This window comes from Bicyclus anynana, chromosome 24, assembly GCF_947172395.1.
Source record: "Bicyclus anynana chromosome 24, ilBicAnyn1.1, whole genome shotgun sequence".
In the NCBI taxonomy this organism is placed as follows: domain Eukaryota; kingdom Metazoa; phylum Arthropoda; class Insecta; order Lepidoptera; family Nymphalidae; genus Bicyclus; species Bicyclus anynana.
The window spans coordinates 3,489,105-3,508,177 of NC_069106.1; the positions used below are offsets into that span (position 1 = coordinate 3,489,105).

General features: G+C 38.3%; 1 protein-coding gene across 1 annotated transcript in view; it reads right to left on the reverse strand.

The window, feature by feature from the left end:
• Positions 1-18,949, reverse strand: part of LOC112045423 (serine/threonine-protein phosphatase 2A 55 kDa regulatory subunit B alpha isoform) — a 32,093-nt gene extending 13,144 nt beyond the window's left edge. The window contains exons 1-10 of the mRNA XM_024081588.2: positions 18,660-18,949; positions 8,726-8,880; positions 7,467-7,667; positions 6,801-6,937; positions 4,921-5,095; positions 4,271-4,334; positions 3,982-4,129; positions 2,725-2,803; positions 1,459-1,586; positions 210-369 (exon numbers count right to left, since the gene is read on the reverse strand). Of these exons, the coding sequence (XP_023937356.2) occupies positions 210-369; positions 1,459-1,586; positions 2,725-2,803; positions 3,982-4,129; positions 4,271-4,334; positions 4,921-5,095; positions 6,801-6,937; positions 7,467-7,667; positions 8,726-8,880; positions 18,660-18,684 (1,272 nt within the window). The 5' untranslated portion in view covers positions 18,685-18,949. The remainder of the gene's footprint in view (positions 1-209; positions 370-1,458; positions 1,587-2,724; positions 2,804-3,981; positions 4,130-4,270; positions 4,335-4,920; positions 5,096-6,800; positions 6,938-7,466; positions 7,668-8,725; positions 8,881-18,659) is intronic.
• Between the last annotated feature and the right edge of the window lie 124 nt (positions 18,950-19,073).

Consider the following 19,073-nt stretch of genomic DNA (forward strand, 5'->3'; position numbering starts at 1 on the left):
ATCGTGAGGAAACATGCACACCAGAAAATTTCTAAATTCTCTGCATGTGTGAAGTCTGCCAACCCGCATTGGGCCAGCGTGGTGGACTATTGCTGATAAAATTTACAAAATTTATAAAATTGGCTTAACCCCTCTCATTCTGAGAGGAGACTCGAGCTCAGCAGTGAGCCGTATATGAGTTGATAACGACGACTAAGCACAGTGCGTACCTTCTTCCTCTTGGCGGTGGCGGCGACGCGCCTCGCCCGCAGCGGCTGGCGGGGCCGCGCCGCCGCGTCCCGCGACGCCTCCAGCGTGAGCTCGCCGCGTCGCGCCGCGTTGCCGGCGCCCGCGCCCGCGCCGCCGCCGCCGCCGCCGCGCTCGAATATCCTGCAAACATCCCGTCACTTGTGTCAAAGTCAACATTCATATACAGTAGAACCCGCTTAATCCTAGATTCCTAAACTATCGTAAAAATTACGACGGCAAAATTATGATTCCTGGAAAAAACAAAGTTCGCGTCATTTTCTCGTCCCCCGCTTCACTGTACCTTCCTAATTTCATTTGTTAGTCTGCTACGCGCTGTCATTGTGGTCAGATGTGATTTCTGAATTGAGTTATAACTAACGTGTCGTAAAATTTACGAAAGATTAGTGTTTGTGTGAGTTTTGAGTTGTACTTGTTTTTATCACTTTTTACAATGATTTTTAAGCTATTGCATAGCTTCCATCGCGGGCCTTGAGCGCGGGAACCGAATCCAGAAATTCCGTAACGAAAAAACCTCACGCTCCCCACTCCGACGGTCACGGAGGTGTGGCTTGTAGGCCGTGCATCGTCTAACGTCGTTTCAGTTCAGCAGTCTTCGACACGGCGTTGTGTGCGAGCGATAAGACATTACATGTGGGTTTTATTATCTACTGTAAGATAATAACTCACATGTATTGTAAAATAATAAAAATATTTTAAACAATATTAACTTTTTATTTATTTAATAAAAGAAAAATTTGTTTTCTTCACCACGCTCAAAAAGTGTAACTTGAATTAATATCAAAGAAAAAGACATACTGCATGAATAAAATAAAAAATAAATAATTATAATTGCATAAGTTGATATAAAATGCTATGCAATATCTTTTCCCTCGGCAGTCCCCGAGTCCACATCCTTTTTTACTTTATTATAGTATATACATACACATATAATATATATGTCTTATATATACACTATATATATATAGTCCAGAAATTAAATATTACGTGTATCAGGTAGGGAAGAGGTGCAATAGAAGTTGGGTAGGGGTAAAGAAAAACTGCACATAAGTCAAAGCGAAGCTTGACTGGGTCCGCGTGTACATATATAAATAACGACTATAGTAGAACTAACAAACGTTTTTTTTTTTAATTTTTTTAGCTTAGTCTTTTTTTATTTATAGTATTAGTCTATATATTAAAAACAGCCAGTGTCAGTTGACCGCTACTCACCTAAAGAAGCCATTATAGGAGCCGGTCATCAGCCGCTGGTCGTCGCCGCTCCAGCAGCACTCAAACTTATCAAAGATACAATCGTTTTCGTACAACGAGCACAGCTTTGAGCGGAGATACTCGTGCACCTGAAAAACAAAACCCCGACTTTAAAATAAATTTATGTCCTGTAGGCGAAATCGAACATATTGCTCTCCCTCCCTCTCTCCTCCTCCCCACTCTCTCTCACTTCCCCTCCCTCCTCGCTCTCTCTCCTTCATTCTCTATCTCGCTCTCTCTCTCTCTCTTTTTCGTTGCAATGGTATAAAAGAGAGAGCGATATTACGAATTCGCTGGCAATATTGTCGTGAGAAAAATGTCAAATTAAATAATCCAATAAGCCGTGATAGACCAGTGGACATGACGTCTGCCCCCGATTCTGGAGGGTGTGGGTTCGAATCCAGTCCAGGGCATGCACTTCCAACTTTTAAGTTGTGTGCATTTTAAGAAATTAAATATCACGTGTCTCAAACGGTGAAGGGAAGCATCATGAGGAAACCTGTATACCAGAGAATTTTCATAATTCTCTGCGTGTGTGAAGTCTGCCAATCTGCATTGGGCCAGCGTGGTGGACTTATGGCCTAACCCCTCTCATTCTGAGAGGAGACTCAAGCTCAGCAGTGAGCCGAATATGAGTTGATAACTAGCCAATAACCTTTCTTGCAGTCAGGTAAAATAATCTATACTAATATTATAAAGAGGAAAACTTTGTTTGTATGTTTGTATGTTTGTTTGTTTGTTTGTTTGTTTGTTTGTTTGTTTGTTTGTTTGATTGTAATGAATAGGCTCAAAAACTACTGGACCGATTTTAAAAATTCTTTCACCGTTCGAAAGCTACATTATTCACAAGTAACATAGGCTAAATTTTATTTTGGAAAAATAAGGTTCCGTAAGATATTTGGGTTTTTCGGACACAAGGTGTAAAAAAATCAACCAGAAAAGTAGGCTAGGGGTAGGGTAGAGGTAGGGTGGGGTAGGGTAGGGGTAGGATAGGAGTAGTTGAAAGTTTACATCGAGTTTCACGCGGACGAAGTCGCGGGCGTCGGCTAGTATAATATAATTGATATTATAAGATAATACAAATTTGGTGGTGTATGTACCATCTGCGTTTTTTTTTTTTCATTAATTATGGGACTCCCTGTATATAAAAAACTTCATCAAAACTGTTAGAGAGAAGTATGGCATTAACAACTAACACAGTGACACAAGAAATGAAAACATACTTACTGGATATGTTTCTACAGGCTTTGTTTCCATTCTAAGATCCCATACTTTTAAACCTAAGTAGTCTCTTGACATCATATATCTGAAATGGAAAAACATAAAAATTGTATTTACATTGCGGAAAGTGACCTTGAAACAACATTTAGAATAAAAAGAAAGTAGAAAAGGGAAGAATAAGGGACAAAAGAAAAGTACCAGAAATAGTGAGAGAAATAATTTTGAAATATTTTTTTCTACAAAAAAATAAAAGAAAAATTTCGTAAAGCGTCACTTAAAAACTGGCCAATTTTGCTTTGGCAGTCTTAAAATTATTGGTAAAGATAATTATACCTAAAGGCCTTTAAATATAGTCCGATATTTAATAAAATCCCAAATTCAAAGCAAATTCAACCTTAAGGATTGAGTTTGAGGTTGAATTTGCAATGCGACTACTTCAACTGAGTGCCAAGAAGTTGTGTTTGGCACTCATTGAGTAAGGACGTTTTTTGGACGCTGATTGAAATGTATACAGGCTATTTGTCACCTAAAACCAATGGATACATGTATCCATCCACTTTTTAATGGAAGATCAATGTGAAACAATAAGGGTGGCCACTCACTGGCAATTTTTAGTTGGCCGACTATCGAACAACTAAGTTGCCAACGCTTACAACTTATTAGCTTTCTCGGTTAATAATCATATTACATACAGTTTGTAGACTAGTATATAAATTATAAAATAATTAGTTCAACTATAGAGTACAAAACGTTCATAATTAGGGCTCAGTGTTCAATTACTGTGGTACATTCCCAAATTTGGCAATCAAATTACTTTTTTTCATAACTTATCGGGAACTAGGACTTTTCCATTTCATTCTGTCAAATCTTGATTATGTATGGTATTATTTAGTAAACTCAATAAACGTCCATGAAATATTTGTTTTACAGGCATTCAAAGTTGACCAAAACGCTTAAACGTTCATCTTTTGGTACCACTACCCTAATCGAAAGTGAATCGAAAGTGAATCGAAAGTGAATCGCTACTCTGATACGATCGGCGTCCAATTTATTAGTTGCAACATTTTAGTTGCTGTAGATATGCGGGCTGTCATATATCGCTATACTCGGCAACTTAGTCGGCCAACTAAAAGTTGCCAGTGAGCGGGGGCTCTAAGTGAAAGATAAAACATAAATTAATGAGATGTGAGACACAATTGAACAAGTGAAACACACGTAATTTCAAGGTGTGTTTCAAGTGAGTGGAAGGTGAAAGTGACCCACCTGCCAGAGTTGCTCAGCTTCACGTCGCTGATGGAGGAGATGATCTCGGAGAAGAAGGACCTCGCGTGCGGGTCCTCAGGCTCCTCGAACAGCTTCGCGTGCCGGTCGCATAGCGCCGCCGCGCGCATATCGCATAGCCTTATTGTACCTGCGGATAAATTGTACATATACAGGGTGTTCCATAATTAATGGACAAAACGCAAATAGTAGATACACCACCTAATTATTTACAACTAATTTGAATGATTTTGAAAAATTCTCTAGGGTGACCTAGGTTATTGTAACTCACCCTTACTACTAGAATATACAAAGAGATTGCATTCAGTCGGGTGGAACTCAGCCGCGGTTATAACCTGTAACAGACATTTAAAAATTTATTAATTATTTATTAATTTTATCATCAGTATGATTTACTTTAAAAATACAAATGAGATATTGATAATATGATTACATGCCTTTAGCCCTTAAACCTAGACCTGAGGTCACAAGTCACTGTGTAGAAATTTTCTCTATAATAACTTAAGGATCAGAGACTTGGTCCTGCTAAGAAGGCTCCTCCTAGGCATGCTCTGCTTGGAGTTTTTCTGCTAGATCGAATCATAAATGAGGAGATCTGCAGAAAACCCAAAGTCACTGATATAACTCAGCGAGTCTCAAAGCTGAAGTGGCAATGAGCAGGGCACATAGTTCGAAGAGCCAATGGGGTTTGGGGTTCCAAGGTGCAAGGTGCAATGGACAAGGAGTGAATTGCAAACCCACATCCCCATCAAGAGAATTGCAGGAATGGATTCTGGCAGCTCAAAACCTTGTATACAATATTGAAGCTCTGGTCGGTGATCTCGAGGTGTCACAGATTGATGTGCAGATTGTCAGCTAACAGGTACGTGTCTCTTGGTCAGAGTTGAGCGAGATCGTGTTTATGTGGTACATGTAGGTTACCTCGGTGAGTTCCTCCATGTTGGCGGGCTTGATGTCGACAATATTGAAGCTCTGGTCGGTGATCTCGAGATGCCATAAGTTGATGCGCAGGTCGTCGGCCGACAGGTACGTCTCTTGGTCCGAGTTGAGCGAGATCGAGTTTATGTGGTAGGTGTGCGCGTTCGCGAATATTCGTCTGCAAACAAATTATATATAGTTCGTTTCATGTAGATTAGTGCGTGTGACAGTTCGTTTCACTCTTGAAAGTTTTCCGTGATAATAGTATGTTTTATAAACGTCATACAGGCGACTGTCTTTTTGACTCGTACTCTTTTTGTTCTTTCTATTAAGACTTTAGTAAATACAGAACTCACTGCAGTTTTAACGAGGCCAAGATCTTTTAGCATTTTATAGAGATATACAATAAATCCCACCCAGACCTCAATGTTTGATTGAAAAAAAATACATCCTTCCTTCAGTTATCAAAGTTTATAAAAATTCGAGAATCAAACAATTTTTCTACTACGAGTACATACATAAATAAAATGTCAAATAAACCCAATAAGAGGTTGATAATGGATTCAAGTGGATTAGCAAACAGAAGCGCATAATGAAATTAGCATAATATCTGACTATACTAACATACGGGAGGCACTCTGTCACTGCAAAGACAACACACCAACATTGCTCTGATTTATTCAATCACACTACTAGATAGTAATACCTATGATAAAGGCGAATGTTTGTGTATATGTTTGTTACTATCACGCTTTTTTTTTTTCTCCTGCCAGTACGGAGCCGCTAAGCATTTCTTCGTACTGACTCCTTGTTTTCTGCCCGTTCTCTTTCCTCTCTCCTGATCATAATTGCTCTGAGCATCTGAGAGTATTTCCTCCATTCTTCCACGTCTACTAGCATGCGTGCGATAAGGTTTTGCGCATCCACGCTGCCCCTTGGCCGCTGGGCCGCTGTTCTTAGGTCAGCGCAGCCCGCACACTCGAAGATTGTTGTCTCGAAGTGTCCTCCTCGCCGCAGAAGTAGCACTTTTCACTCGGTGCCTTGCCAATAGCATACAGGTAAGTATTGAACATCCCATGTCCACTTAGTGCTTGGGTTAGCCATCAATCTACTTCCCCGTGCTCCCGTTTGTGGGTGTTACTGTCACGCTGCAAGTACTTAACTGATTTGTCTGGAATTTGGCAAGGAAGTAGATTATATTCTGGATTAACGCATGTTGTAGCCCGTAACGCGTTTGTCACGCTCTGCCACCTGTCGCTGTACTGTACCTGGGCGACGCCTCCACCATGAGGTCCGCGGGCAGCACGGTGGCACGCGCAGCTGCGTGACGCGCGCCGGATCCCGCGGCCGCCCGCCCTCCTCGCGCGTGTTGTAGCCCGTCACGCGTTTGTCACGCTCTGCCACCTGTCGCTGTACTGTACCTGGGCGACGCCTCCACCATGAGGTCCGCGGGCAGCACGGTGGGCACGCGCAGCTGCGTGACGCGCGCCGGATCCCGCGGCCGCCCGCTCTCCTCGCGCGTGTTTTAGCCCGTCACGCGTTTGTCACGCTCTGCCACCTGTCGCTGTACTGTACCTGGGCGACGCCTCCACCATGAGGTCCGAGGGCAGCACGGTGGGCACGCGCAGCTGCGTGACGCGCGCCGGGTCCCGCGGCCGCCCGCCCTCCTCGCGCGTGTTGTAGCCCGTCACACGTTTGTCACGCTCTGCCACCTGTCGCTGTACTGTACCTGGGCGACGCCTCCACCATGAGGTCCGCGGGCAGCACGGTGGGCACGCGCAGCTGCGTGACGCGCGCCGGGTCCCGCGGCCGCCCGCCCTCCTCGCGCGTGTTGTAGCCCGTCACGCGTTTGTCACGCTCTGCCACCTGTCGCTGTACTGTACCTGGGCGACGCCTCCACCATGAGGTCCGCGGGCAGCACGGTGGGCACGCGCAGCTGCGTGACGCGCGCCGGGTCCCGCGGCCGCCCGCCCTCCTCGCGCGTGTTGTAGCCCGTCACGCGTTTGTCACGCTCTGACACCTGTTCATAGAAAGAAATGAGTTTTTAGAGTTTTGTTGACCAGATTGGTCACTTTATCGTCACATATAGAACTAAGATACGACATATCTCGAGAAGAGATAGACAAATATCGACCAATAGCGCCGAGCTCAAAAATATCGTCCTCTTTTACGTCCTATTATCGTAACAAAAGGGAACAACATTTTTCGGTTACACCGCTATTGGTTGACATTTGCCTTTTTCTTGCTTCATAATGTCTGAAAATCAAAGTATCATCAACGTTTGCTTGGTACATGGAGTACGTTAGGTTGTGCCAAATAAAACATTGTGGTGATGCTTAGACATACTTTTGATTTTTGACCTGCCTAAGTGGTCTGGGTTAAGTGTGGCACAATTTTTTGAATAAATGTTTGTTCTTTCTTTCTCTATTCTTTCTATGCACATTTTAGACCTACAGGAGTAGACGCAGTGATGAAACATTTGATTCGGAAAGATATCATCCTGTGAATAGAGAGTGGAGAGATAAGAGTTAAAAAGAGTAATGTCTCACCTTCCAAAGCTTAATAGTCTTGTCATTTGTGGACAGTAGAAAGTGAGCCTGGTTCTTTCTCTTGAGCCACCGTATCTTGTTTATCTTCTCCTCTATCTCCAGTGACTTGAGGTAGTCGAACTCTGGTTCGTGTGATTGGAAAGTGGAGTATACATTGTATTCGCCCTTCTTGGGGACACATTGCTTTGATGCTGGATCCCTCTGGAAAGATCAGATTTTAAAATGTAACTTCGTTTATTTAATGAGAATGTTCATATGCCAAACCAAATTTATAATAGAAAGATCATGGCTTCGAACCCCACCAAGCCTGCCATCCACTCCCTACAAATCAACCAGTTAAACAGACATGGAATACCATATTTATCGCTTTTAGTGCAGTCCATACTTGTGTTTTATGACGTTGCTTGATTTTATTTAAATATAAATCTATATATTACCACAGACCTAATTAACTAATACAACACTCCCTTCTGCTGTCATACCCTTATATAGTCTGTCTTTAGCAGGGATTATCAAGTGGGGTTAGCTTTTTGACAATAGGTGGTTCAACAAGATCAATGAAATGGTGTCTGAATAATTAAGATGAATAAAATGTCTGTTGGTGAAACTCTTCAATAGTTTGTCTTTCTTTGATTTTTCGGCAGTCAGCCACGAGGAATATCCCAAATTCTCACACAAAGCAGTGCATTTCCTGTTACCCTTCATTATATGAGTGTTTTTTTGGAGATTATTAGCTCTTTTAGCAGACTCAAAAGTGATTACAAAAATAAGAAAAGTAATGTCGAACAAAGGGTATGATTCACAACATTTGTCAGGACAACTTAATGAACAAATCAAACTCTAGAATGGCAGAGAATGACCTTGAGTGAAGTCACGCACTTGTGAACGTTGTTTGTAGGGTTAAAGGCGCCTTTGACTGTTAACAAACACTCCCCTTTTCCACTCAAGTCACTCTCCCCGAATAACCCAAGTACCATAAAGAATTACACAACAAGAGATGTGGGCGGCTCGAACGCCACGAGCACACTGAAGTCGTCCGTACCGCAAGTCGTTGCAACGCGATAACAGCTGTATTTCTTCATATCGCAATGTAAGAGATATCAACAAATATCGCTGTCTTTTATTATATGTAGTCAAAGTTTATGTAATCTTGTGGTGCTTTTGCTGACCTCCCTCCACATTCAAGAGGCTTTCCACAACGCTGCTCTATTGTGGGTTGGCGGGCACCTCAATAAATATAATAAATACATATACAATACCTGAAATATAACAACCCTGCCGCCTTTGTCGCCGGTGGCGAGTAGTTCGCCGTCGTGGTTGAACTCGACGCATGATATCAGGTCGGCCTCCGTCACGTCGTCCTCTAGGGTGCCTTTCACCTGACTGAAACACCATGTCGTCTCCCCACCATTGCCTGCAATCATCATCACCATCAACATCATCATCATCATCATCACTGGCCATTTTTAGTGCTATAGTCGTCATCATCATATCAGCCTATGGACGTCCACTGCAGTGAGTCTTTTAGTTTTGACGGCCTCCGTGGCGCAGTGGTATGCGCGGTGGATTTACAAGACGGGAGATCCTCGGTTCGATCCCCGGCTGGGTCGATTGAGGTTTTCTTAATTGGTCCAGGTGGGAGGCCGTGGCTAGTTACCACCCTACCGACTAAGACGTACCGCCAAGCGATTTAGCGTTCCGGTTCGATGTCGTGTAGAAACCGAAAGGAGTGTGGATTTTCATCCTCCCCCTAACAAGTTAGCCCGCTTCCATCTTAGATTGCATCATCACTTACCATCAGGTGAGATTGTAGTCAAGGGCTAACTTGAAGAGAATAAAAAAAATGTGCTTAAATCCACTCAAATACCATAAAACTAACTGACGGAACAACTACTCATATCAAAATATGGGTTGAGATTTAAACCCCAATTTTCTTCAAAATAAAGTGGATCACTACTGTTCAAAATTCTTTAAATAAATTAAAGGTATAAAAGCTAATCCATGTTTATAAATAAGGAGTTTAAGGAGCAGTAGAACTTTTTCATTATAATTTTAGAATATTCAAATATATTAAAAACTAAACTGAACTGAGCAAGAAGTAGAACCCAGGACCTCTATATTGAAAACCACAGTGTTACCAACTGTGTCAGAGAGGTCATCAAAAAACATGTAGATATAGAGATAAGTAGACAGATGTCTGGAACTAATGCTAACATATTATTAACACGGAATTTCTATGCAAATTGGGCGCCATGTCACTATGACGTCATCGTCACAGTACTAATTGACACTAATAAAATTCTTAACGATACAGTATGCCTTCATTTGTTAACGCCACTTTGAAATACTCTGAACCATACAAAATGTATGGTTTAAAGTTGGTGGGTTTATTTTTATTCTTTACAAGTTAGCCCTTGACTACATACTCACCTGATGGTAAATGATGATGCAGTCTAAGATGGAAGCGGGCTAACTTGTTAGGAGGAGGATGAAAATCCACACCCCTTTCGGTTTCAACACGGCATCGTACCAGAACGCTGAATCGCTTGGCGGTACGTCTTTGACGGTAGAGTGGTAACTAGCCACGGCCGAAGCCTCCCACCAGCCTGGACAAATTAAGAAAATCTCAATCTGCCCAGCCGGGGATCGAACCCAGGACCTCCGTTTTGTAAATCCACCGCGCATATCACTGCGCCACGGAGGCCGTCAAAAAAAGGGATAATTTGTATGGTAGGTGTCATCAGTCATACAAAATGGCAACATAACTCGTCGAAAATATTTTATGGTTATAAAAGAAAAGAAATTGATCATATAAATGTCTAAGTTAAAAAAAATCAACATACATTGGACTATTATCATATGCAATCCTGGAACAGGCAATAAATTGGCTTTGCAATATAATCTTAAGTTAAATTTATAATACAGTTTGTTTCATGTAGGATGGTGCGGGTGACAGTTCGTTTCACTATTGAAAACTGCATTCACGATAATAGTGCGTATTATGAACATCATACAGGCGACTGTCACTGTACCCATGCTATGTGAAAATCACTTTAGTTTGCCATTTGTATTTGTTTATTACACTGAAATGTGAATTTACAATCCAAACACAAGAACAACCTTCGGTTTAGGGATATATATCTTAAAGAATAAGTAAATATTAATCGTTATCAACCCTTATAAGACTCACTGCTGAGCTCGAGTCTCCTCTCAGAATGAGAGGGGTTAGGCCAATAGTCCACCACACTGGTCCAATACGGTTTGGCAGACTTCACACACGCAGAGAATTAAGAAATTCTCTGGTATGCAGGTTTCCGCACTATGTTTTCCTTCACTGTTTGAGACACGTAATATTTAATTTCTTAAAGCCGAGATAGCCCAGTGGAAGAGCCATGATAGCCCAGTGAATATGACCTCTGCCTCCGATTCCGGAGGGAGTGGGTTCGAATCCGGCCCAGGGCATGCACCTCCAACTTTTTAGTTGTGTGCATTTTAATAAATTAAGAAATATTATTACTAGTTTGTTATATACATAAGTCTTACAAACCAAACATAATATCTGTTAGTAACTAGAAGCAACAATAATAATTAAAGGTATTGTTTGTCAACTTGGGGAAGTCATGGCTTGGATGTAGAGGTTTATAGACAAAGATTTGACTGACACATTGTGTAGTAGAGGTTTATAGACAAAAATTTGACAGCTACATTGGTGGGTAAAACTGTAGCTACCTTATTATAAACATGGATTAATATTTTAACTGTCTAGTTTTAAATACTAATTCATGTTAGACCACCGTGGTGCAGTGGTATGTGTGGTGGATTTACAAGACAGAGGTCCTGGGTTTGATCCCCGGCTGGGCTGAATTAGGTCTTAATTGGTCCAAGTCTGGCTGGCTTCAGCTGCAGTACCAGCAAAGTTCCGGTATGATGTCATGTAGAAACCGAAATTGATGTGGATTTTCATCCTACTCCTAACAAGTTAACCTGCTTCCTTGTCAGATTGCATCAACACTTACCATCAGGTGAGATTGTAGTCAACTTGTAAATAAAAAAACAATTTCAAATTTCTTCAAAGTAAAGTGAACTTTAATCATTAATGATTAGGTTCACTTTACTTTGATGTCTTTTCAGTATGATACAATAAGCATAATGTCACTATATTAATGGCAAGTAAAAATAATTTACATAGTGTTAGTGGATAAGACAATACTAAATAGATTAGGTAAGAAAGATAGGGATCTGTAAATGCAATGTACTCTACAAATTATTATGCTATCACTACAAATAAAATATAAAAGTTCTCACAACAGTTTTGCCAAGGAGTAAAATAAATCTTTACCTTTTGTACACTCTTTTTCAACTTTGCTAATCTATATGTATTTCTATACTAGTAGTATAAAGAGGTAAAGTTTGTGTAGGTAGTAGGGGTAATCTCTGGATTGCCTAAGACAAGTTTTATTTCACGGAAACTACGCGAGTGAAACCGCGGGCATCAGCTATAGTGTTTTTCAGATAGCATGGGTACGGTGACAGTTCGTTTTACTGTCTTGTCTTTAAAATTTGCAGCGATTTGCGATAATAGTACGTATTATAAACGTCATAAGGCAACTGTTACTGTCCCATGTTATCCGAAAAACACAAGTGGTAAATTAATATATATAAAAAATGGTATACAAAAAAAATATTTTAGTTACACCATTTGTCTCCAGAAATTTTATCCAGATCTAGATATTTCTTTGGAAGGATTTAGTCTAAAATAGCATTATTATGGACTTATAGTCCTACAACTGGAAAATATTTGTGTGATGAGCATTGGTGTTGTCCAGTATGTAGATATTTTTAATACATTAGCTGTATTAGTATTATATACAGCCTTTCTTTACTGTTTACCAACAAACAAATTAAAAATGAGGCTATAAATCACTAGTCATTTCACACCAAATAATAATTATAATACCCTTGTACTTAAATTAAAGAAAATAAATTTGATTAATAAGCTGACAACAATTAGATATAGTTAAAATATTTTTTACAACATATAATTTAAAATAAATAAGTTATGAAATTACATGCATTTTCTACCTTCACTTCTAATTTCTTTGTTGGTAAACAGTACTCATCAAGAAAAGCTGTAGTATAGTATAAATGTTTTATGATAAAATTAACTTTCTTAGTACTGGCTACACTTATTTGGGGCTAGATAGTGAGGTGTTTATGGTCCTATTTTTTTTTTTATTTATCTCTATAGAGCTACAATTATACATACAATCACAGCTTGTGTTCCAATGCAAACGGCAAGCCTGCCTCCAAGCTGCAATGTTATCTCGACTCCTTATTCGTTGATTCGATGGCCAGAGACCTTCTTTCTTTTTTAACATCCTAGCTCGTCACATTGAATAAATGTTGTATACTAAATAAATGCCACAATACGTATGGAATAGTAGAAGTGATTACAATAAATTAATATTTACTCTATATATTGATTTATTAAAATGCTCGAACACCATAAAGGTAGTCAAAACTTAATTAATTTATCTTGTTTAGTTTAGGAATTAAGTTTTGGTTACTTGATGCAATTCTATTTCCAGAAGACAGTTTTCATATGGATGTGTTAATAACTCTATAGCACTAATACCTTTGTTAGTATAACAGAGATATCAATACAGCAGAAAAGTATTCTATTTTTACTCTATACCTAATAAACTTTTAAGTTACTGATAGCAGATAAAGCAGGAAAGTGAGTAAAAAAATTACACATGAGATTTATAATCACAAACGTCATAGCTTAACAAAAATACACCGTAGATCATAATACCAAATTACTGATCATTGTATGTATTTGGTTGTAAAACACTACATAAGTCAAAAACACACTAAATCACTTAAAATGAGTATTTAAAGTATCAAAACACATCGCCCCTTAAAATATTACTAAACTGAAAATGTACAATGCTTTTTGTAATCCAGTTTCTGAATCATAAAAGCTATTTAATACTCTTCAATGTTGGAGGAGTGTAATATAATATCCTTCTTTTGTCTCGTCGGTATTGTGGCGGCAACTTGTTCCTACAATAGGAAGTTACCTTGCATGTAGTTACATATGTAACAATTGATTATATAAATGGGCATGCAATGTCACTGGCCATTATTGTAACACTTTCATGATGCTGCTTATCTATGAATTACTAGCTCGCTTTTCGACGGCCTCCGTGGCGTAGTGGTATGCGCGGTGGATTTACAAGACGGAGGTGCTAGGTTCGATCCCCGGCTGGGCAGATTGAGATTTTCTTAATTTGTCCAGGTCTGGCTGCTGAGAGGCTTCGGCGTGGCTAGTTACCACCCTACCGGCAAAGACGTACCGCCAAGCGATTTAGCGTTCCGGTACGATGCCGTGTAGAAACCGAAAGGGGTGTGGATTTTCATCCTCCTCCTAACAAGTTAGCCCGCTTCCATCTTAGACTGCATCATCACATCAAAAAAAAAAAAAATTGCTCAATGGACTTTATATTACCAAAAAAAAACCAGATAAGTGCAACTATAAATCACAAACAGAGGGTTCTGTACAAATCATTCTTCAATCATAAACTGAAAATCATGAAATAATTCGTTATTTGTTTAAGCTAGCATACAATACCCTATAGTCTTTAATACAATACCCCACATGATACTATCACAATATTAGGACAAAAATTGTTTGTTTGTGATTTAAATACAGACAGGTAAAATACCCTTGATACCCTATAAGGGTTCCAATTTTCCTTTTGTATTACAGAGCCCTAAAAACTGTCATTATTAACATTCTATTTTAATGGCCTACTACAGAACTATGATATGTTCACTCATTTTTAATTTGGCTGTAGTATATATAGCTAGCTGTAATTTAGTATTTAAAAATATATATGATAAGTAAGATTTGATTATTCGCTTATTTGTTACAAATAAGCTCTAGAAAGTATGGGAAAAAATCTTTCAAGAAATAGAAACTATGTGGATGAAACCAAGGGTGGTCTGCTACTATAAGGTTAAGATACCTACCTCTCAGGTAGAATTTTTGACAATTTAAAAATTTTTAAAGGTTTTTTTTTTCCTCTGGGTTTATCTGCGATCAGTAAGAACTATAAGCAGATATGTTCTATGCTAACTTCGCTTTTCAAGTGTATTCCCCAGTGAGAACATCCCCTCATTGTTTTTATAATAATATGTCTAAATAATGTGCTTTCTTTTAAGCCTGCTCTGATATGTCCTGTGAATCAGTTTTTAAAGGTGACTACTATTTGATAACACCCCGGAACTTTGCACAAAACTTCTTTTTTTTTCTTGTAAATTATAAATTGTCCTTATAAATTAGAAGGTTCAAGAATTTCTCAAAAATAAAGTCTAAATAAAAAGTCTTTTTTCTATTTGACAACCAACCATACAATACATACACGATAGAAACGAGGATTACAAAATCAAGTCAATTTCATTGAGGTCACAAGGAAAAAGCCACACATATTTGGTACAAAGCCAACTATACTAAAACAGTTGTAGCCTAAACCTATTATTACCTCATAACACTGTATTTAAACTATACTAATATTATAAAGCTAAAGAGTTTGTTTGTTTGTTTGATTGATTGCGCTAATCTCAGGAACTACTGGTCCGAATTGAAAAATTCTTTCAGTGTTTGATAACCCATTTATCGAGGGCTATAGGCTATATTTTATTCCTGTATTCCTACGGGAACAGGAACCACGCGGGTGAAACCGCACGGTGTCAGTTAGTATATGGATAGTTCTCTTACAAATTTATGCATATATCAGATCAGATCTGGCAGGTTGTTATTAAAACTTTAGATTACCAAATGAACATGATATTCAAATTTGGCATTTAAAATATCCTATGCCTGTGTCTCATGAAGCACACTGAGGCATTTCAGTTGGTATCATCACCATTTTTAATGAAGGGGCCCAAAGTGCTCAAATAGTGACCCCTCACCAGAAAGCGCAGTGTTAGAGTGGTGAACTGATGACATTAAATGTGTCACAAGAGGTCCTGGTTAAAGGCAGTTCAGGACAGTTTGACAGACAGTCAGAACAGCCTATGTCCAGCAGTGAATGTCCATCAGCTGATAACATAAGTAACCTACAAGATCATTATCCATACTACTTACTGACACAGCCAATGGTTTTAAGAGCAACATGGGTAATTTGAAGTTGTATCTATCTATTAGATTGAGATAAGATAATTCAATTTCACATTTGAATTCAGGCGAAGATTAGTCCTGTTTTATTCTTAAAAATGACATAGACATTCTTTTTCATTTTAACAATAAGAGAAATATTTTAAACGACTGTAGTACATATTTTAGCTAAGTAAGTAATTATTTACTGAATTAGGCCTAATCTAGAGTGCCTTTTTAGAATTAAAAGAGTGAAACTCAATATAGTTTTTATACTATGATGAATCATACTAAGTCATTTTCTTTCTAAAAAACAAATATATTTGTCCCCTCCCCTGAAACTAGTCATAAAAGAATGTGTCAGGAGTGGATACAATAATAATCCATCTGGCGGGGATGAAACCACAACTTCTATGTGAAAGTATGGTCCCTTGGAGCTATTGAGTCAAATTATTCCGATATGTGACTGGAAATCAGAGGAAATCTATGACATAGTCGATAGTCAATAAAATATAAATAGCTTATAGATATCAATCCACAGATATATGTATGATATCAGTGTTTATTGCAATTTAACCTTTCAGTGAACTGTGCTTGCCGATACTTAAGCTGGGCATAGTATTATAAAAGCTTTTGTTTATTTTTATGTGATATGCAACCTGCAGTACCAACTCCCAATGGAAGTGTGATATCATGGTCTAATAAAAAAAAAATCAAATATCTAAGCATTTCATATATTCACTGTGTGGGAATCATGAGAAAAAAATGCTGAGCAGAACCTCGGACTTGTGACTTGACAGGAGGTGTCTTAGAAGTACAGGGGTGTACTATCACCAATTTCCGAATGAATGAATGAAAATTTTTATGAAAATTTCCGCTTAGTATATCTTAGCCCAGCATAGCTTGCTCCATTGCTCGCTGTGTAATAGAACAAGGTATGTTAGAGTATCTCTGCATGATTGAAATAGAAATCAGGATATCCATAGAAGAACTAGTGACCAACATAGCTTAACGAGTTGCAAAGCTGAAGTGGCATTGGGCGGGGCACTGTTCAATGAGCCGATGGATGTTGGGGTCCCAAGGAGCTGAAATGACGACATCACACTAAAAAGTGCAGTATTGGTCGAACAAGCAAATCCCTGCGACTCACTTGACAACATCAAGTTGATTTGCTGGATGCAGGCAGTTAAGGATTGTGATGTTTGAAAGTCCCTACAAAAGGCCTATATCCTGCAGTGGATGTTCATTGGCTGATCTGAATCCATGAGCTAATGATCTGAAGGCACCTGAGTTACCACTGGACAAAGAAAAGACAGGTTGTCCTACTAGTCTAACTTAACATGGTTTCACCGGCATAGTTTCCATTCTAGTGAGAAAACAGGGATAATGTATATCCTATGACATTCACAAATAATGTGGCTTTCTAGTGGCAAAAGAATTTTCAAAATTGGTTCAATTGATTGTGATTACCCCCATACAACACCACAAACTTTACCTCTTTATAATATTAGTATAGATAGAAGTATAGATTCAAATTTGAGCAGAAAACAGGGAAACTAACTTTAAAAATGCCTTACTTATGTAATACTTCTCTATAATAGCAAAATGCTTGCTTATAAAGTCAACTGAGTGATCATATTTATGAATTATCAAAATGAAAATTTAAAAAATAAAATAGGTGTATAATTTAAGTACCTAACTAATTTTTATAAATTGTTTATTAAATTTAATAAATTTTTACAAAAACAGAGTACCTATTTTAGATTGAACTTCATAGACTAAAGCCACAGGATTAAGGCGATCATTAATTGTATTGTTTGTAATGAAAGTCAGTACAAGCAATACAAGTGAATACCAGGGTATTAACTTATATCCTTATGATTCTATCGGCCAGTTTCTTCATCGCAAGTAACAGTCAAAGTAACATCATAAAGTGATGGTCTTATTCACTGAAAAATAAAGTCTTCTTTACTACTGACTATTTTTACTGTTACTTTAGCTTTACTTGAAGAAACTGGCTATATGCCTGTACGAGGGGTAGCACAAGAGATTAAGGAACATATAACTATATTTGTGACTCCAGAGTAAGCATAGCTATTTGTTTTCATAGACAATTACTAAATTTTCTATTCTTTTTTGCTCAATATTCATACCCGACGGTGACACTCATTCTATTCAATGCTTTACTGTAATTTACTTGTGTATCAATCGGTTATTCATTCACTCTTGTTAAAAAAGGCTTAAAGCTTATGCTCCACATGCAATACAGGTAAAGTTAAGGTAAAAAGCAATAAAGATTTTGAAATTTGATCTACTGTTACATCCTAATGAAAAAATACAATAGATAACACTAACATTTAAGTAAAGAATTTAAAATTTAAAATATAATGTTTGTTAAACTAAAAAATGGGATATTTACAATTTTGATATTTGTATAGAAAAAAAATTGCTAGACAATACCCAATATTTTTTGAAAATGAAATACTTACGAGTATTCGAGTATATAACACTCTCGATTATACTTGTAAACAGGTTATTTATGAACGTCGTTGATGATTATAATGAGCAATTATCAAAAACAGGTTCCATTTATGTGGGTACACAAAAAAGTACTCTCACCTGGTTGTAACCTCATTTCTTAGCGTAATCCCTTCGTATAGGTTACGGATATGGATAAAAGCCGCTTGGAAAAGTTTCAATGTTAGTCCTAATTGCAAAAATCTGTTGACGATCGCCGCCTGACCTTCGCTTCGCAATCAACAAACGCGGACATATGATCACACAAACAAATGATATTTTACGTGATTTTATACAACCGGCTCTTCGATAAACCGTGTAAAGCGAACACAAAACTGTTGCGAGAACCTTCTTTTCACTACATACTTAGCGTAACAGTGAAAAACAGAGCAAAATGTTAGAACTTTAGGCTTTAGTACAGTAACCAAACACTTCCCACTCAAAATATATCGTCACAACAGTGTAAACACTAAAAAACTAATATCCACACTAAGTTTAAAGAACATTGCATTTACCGTCGGAGTTCGAACGATAAAACATCTTCAACTTATTGCGATTTCTGATTCCGACTTCGCCCTTGTCTAGCGGGCGCTAAAAGTCATCACTTACCGGCCATGACAAAGCCCAGCACAAAACTTATAGAAGTTCGATAGTTTTAGTACACAATCACCTCAGTATTTTGCTAAAACATTACACAGAATTGCCGATGAAAACTGATTAAAATCATTTCAACGTTACATCGGTAAAAAGCAATGGCGCTCAGAAAATTCACAAATACATAAAATAATTACTGCAGAACTTAGTGTTGCCATGCCTAAACTTTAAGAATCTACTAGTTTTTCACTATAATCATATTGTAACGGTTTTATTTTTTAAATAATGACTTAATAGTTATGATATCTTGTATTATTTAATCACTTTCTTTACAA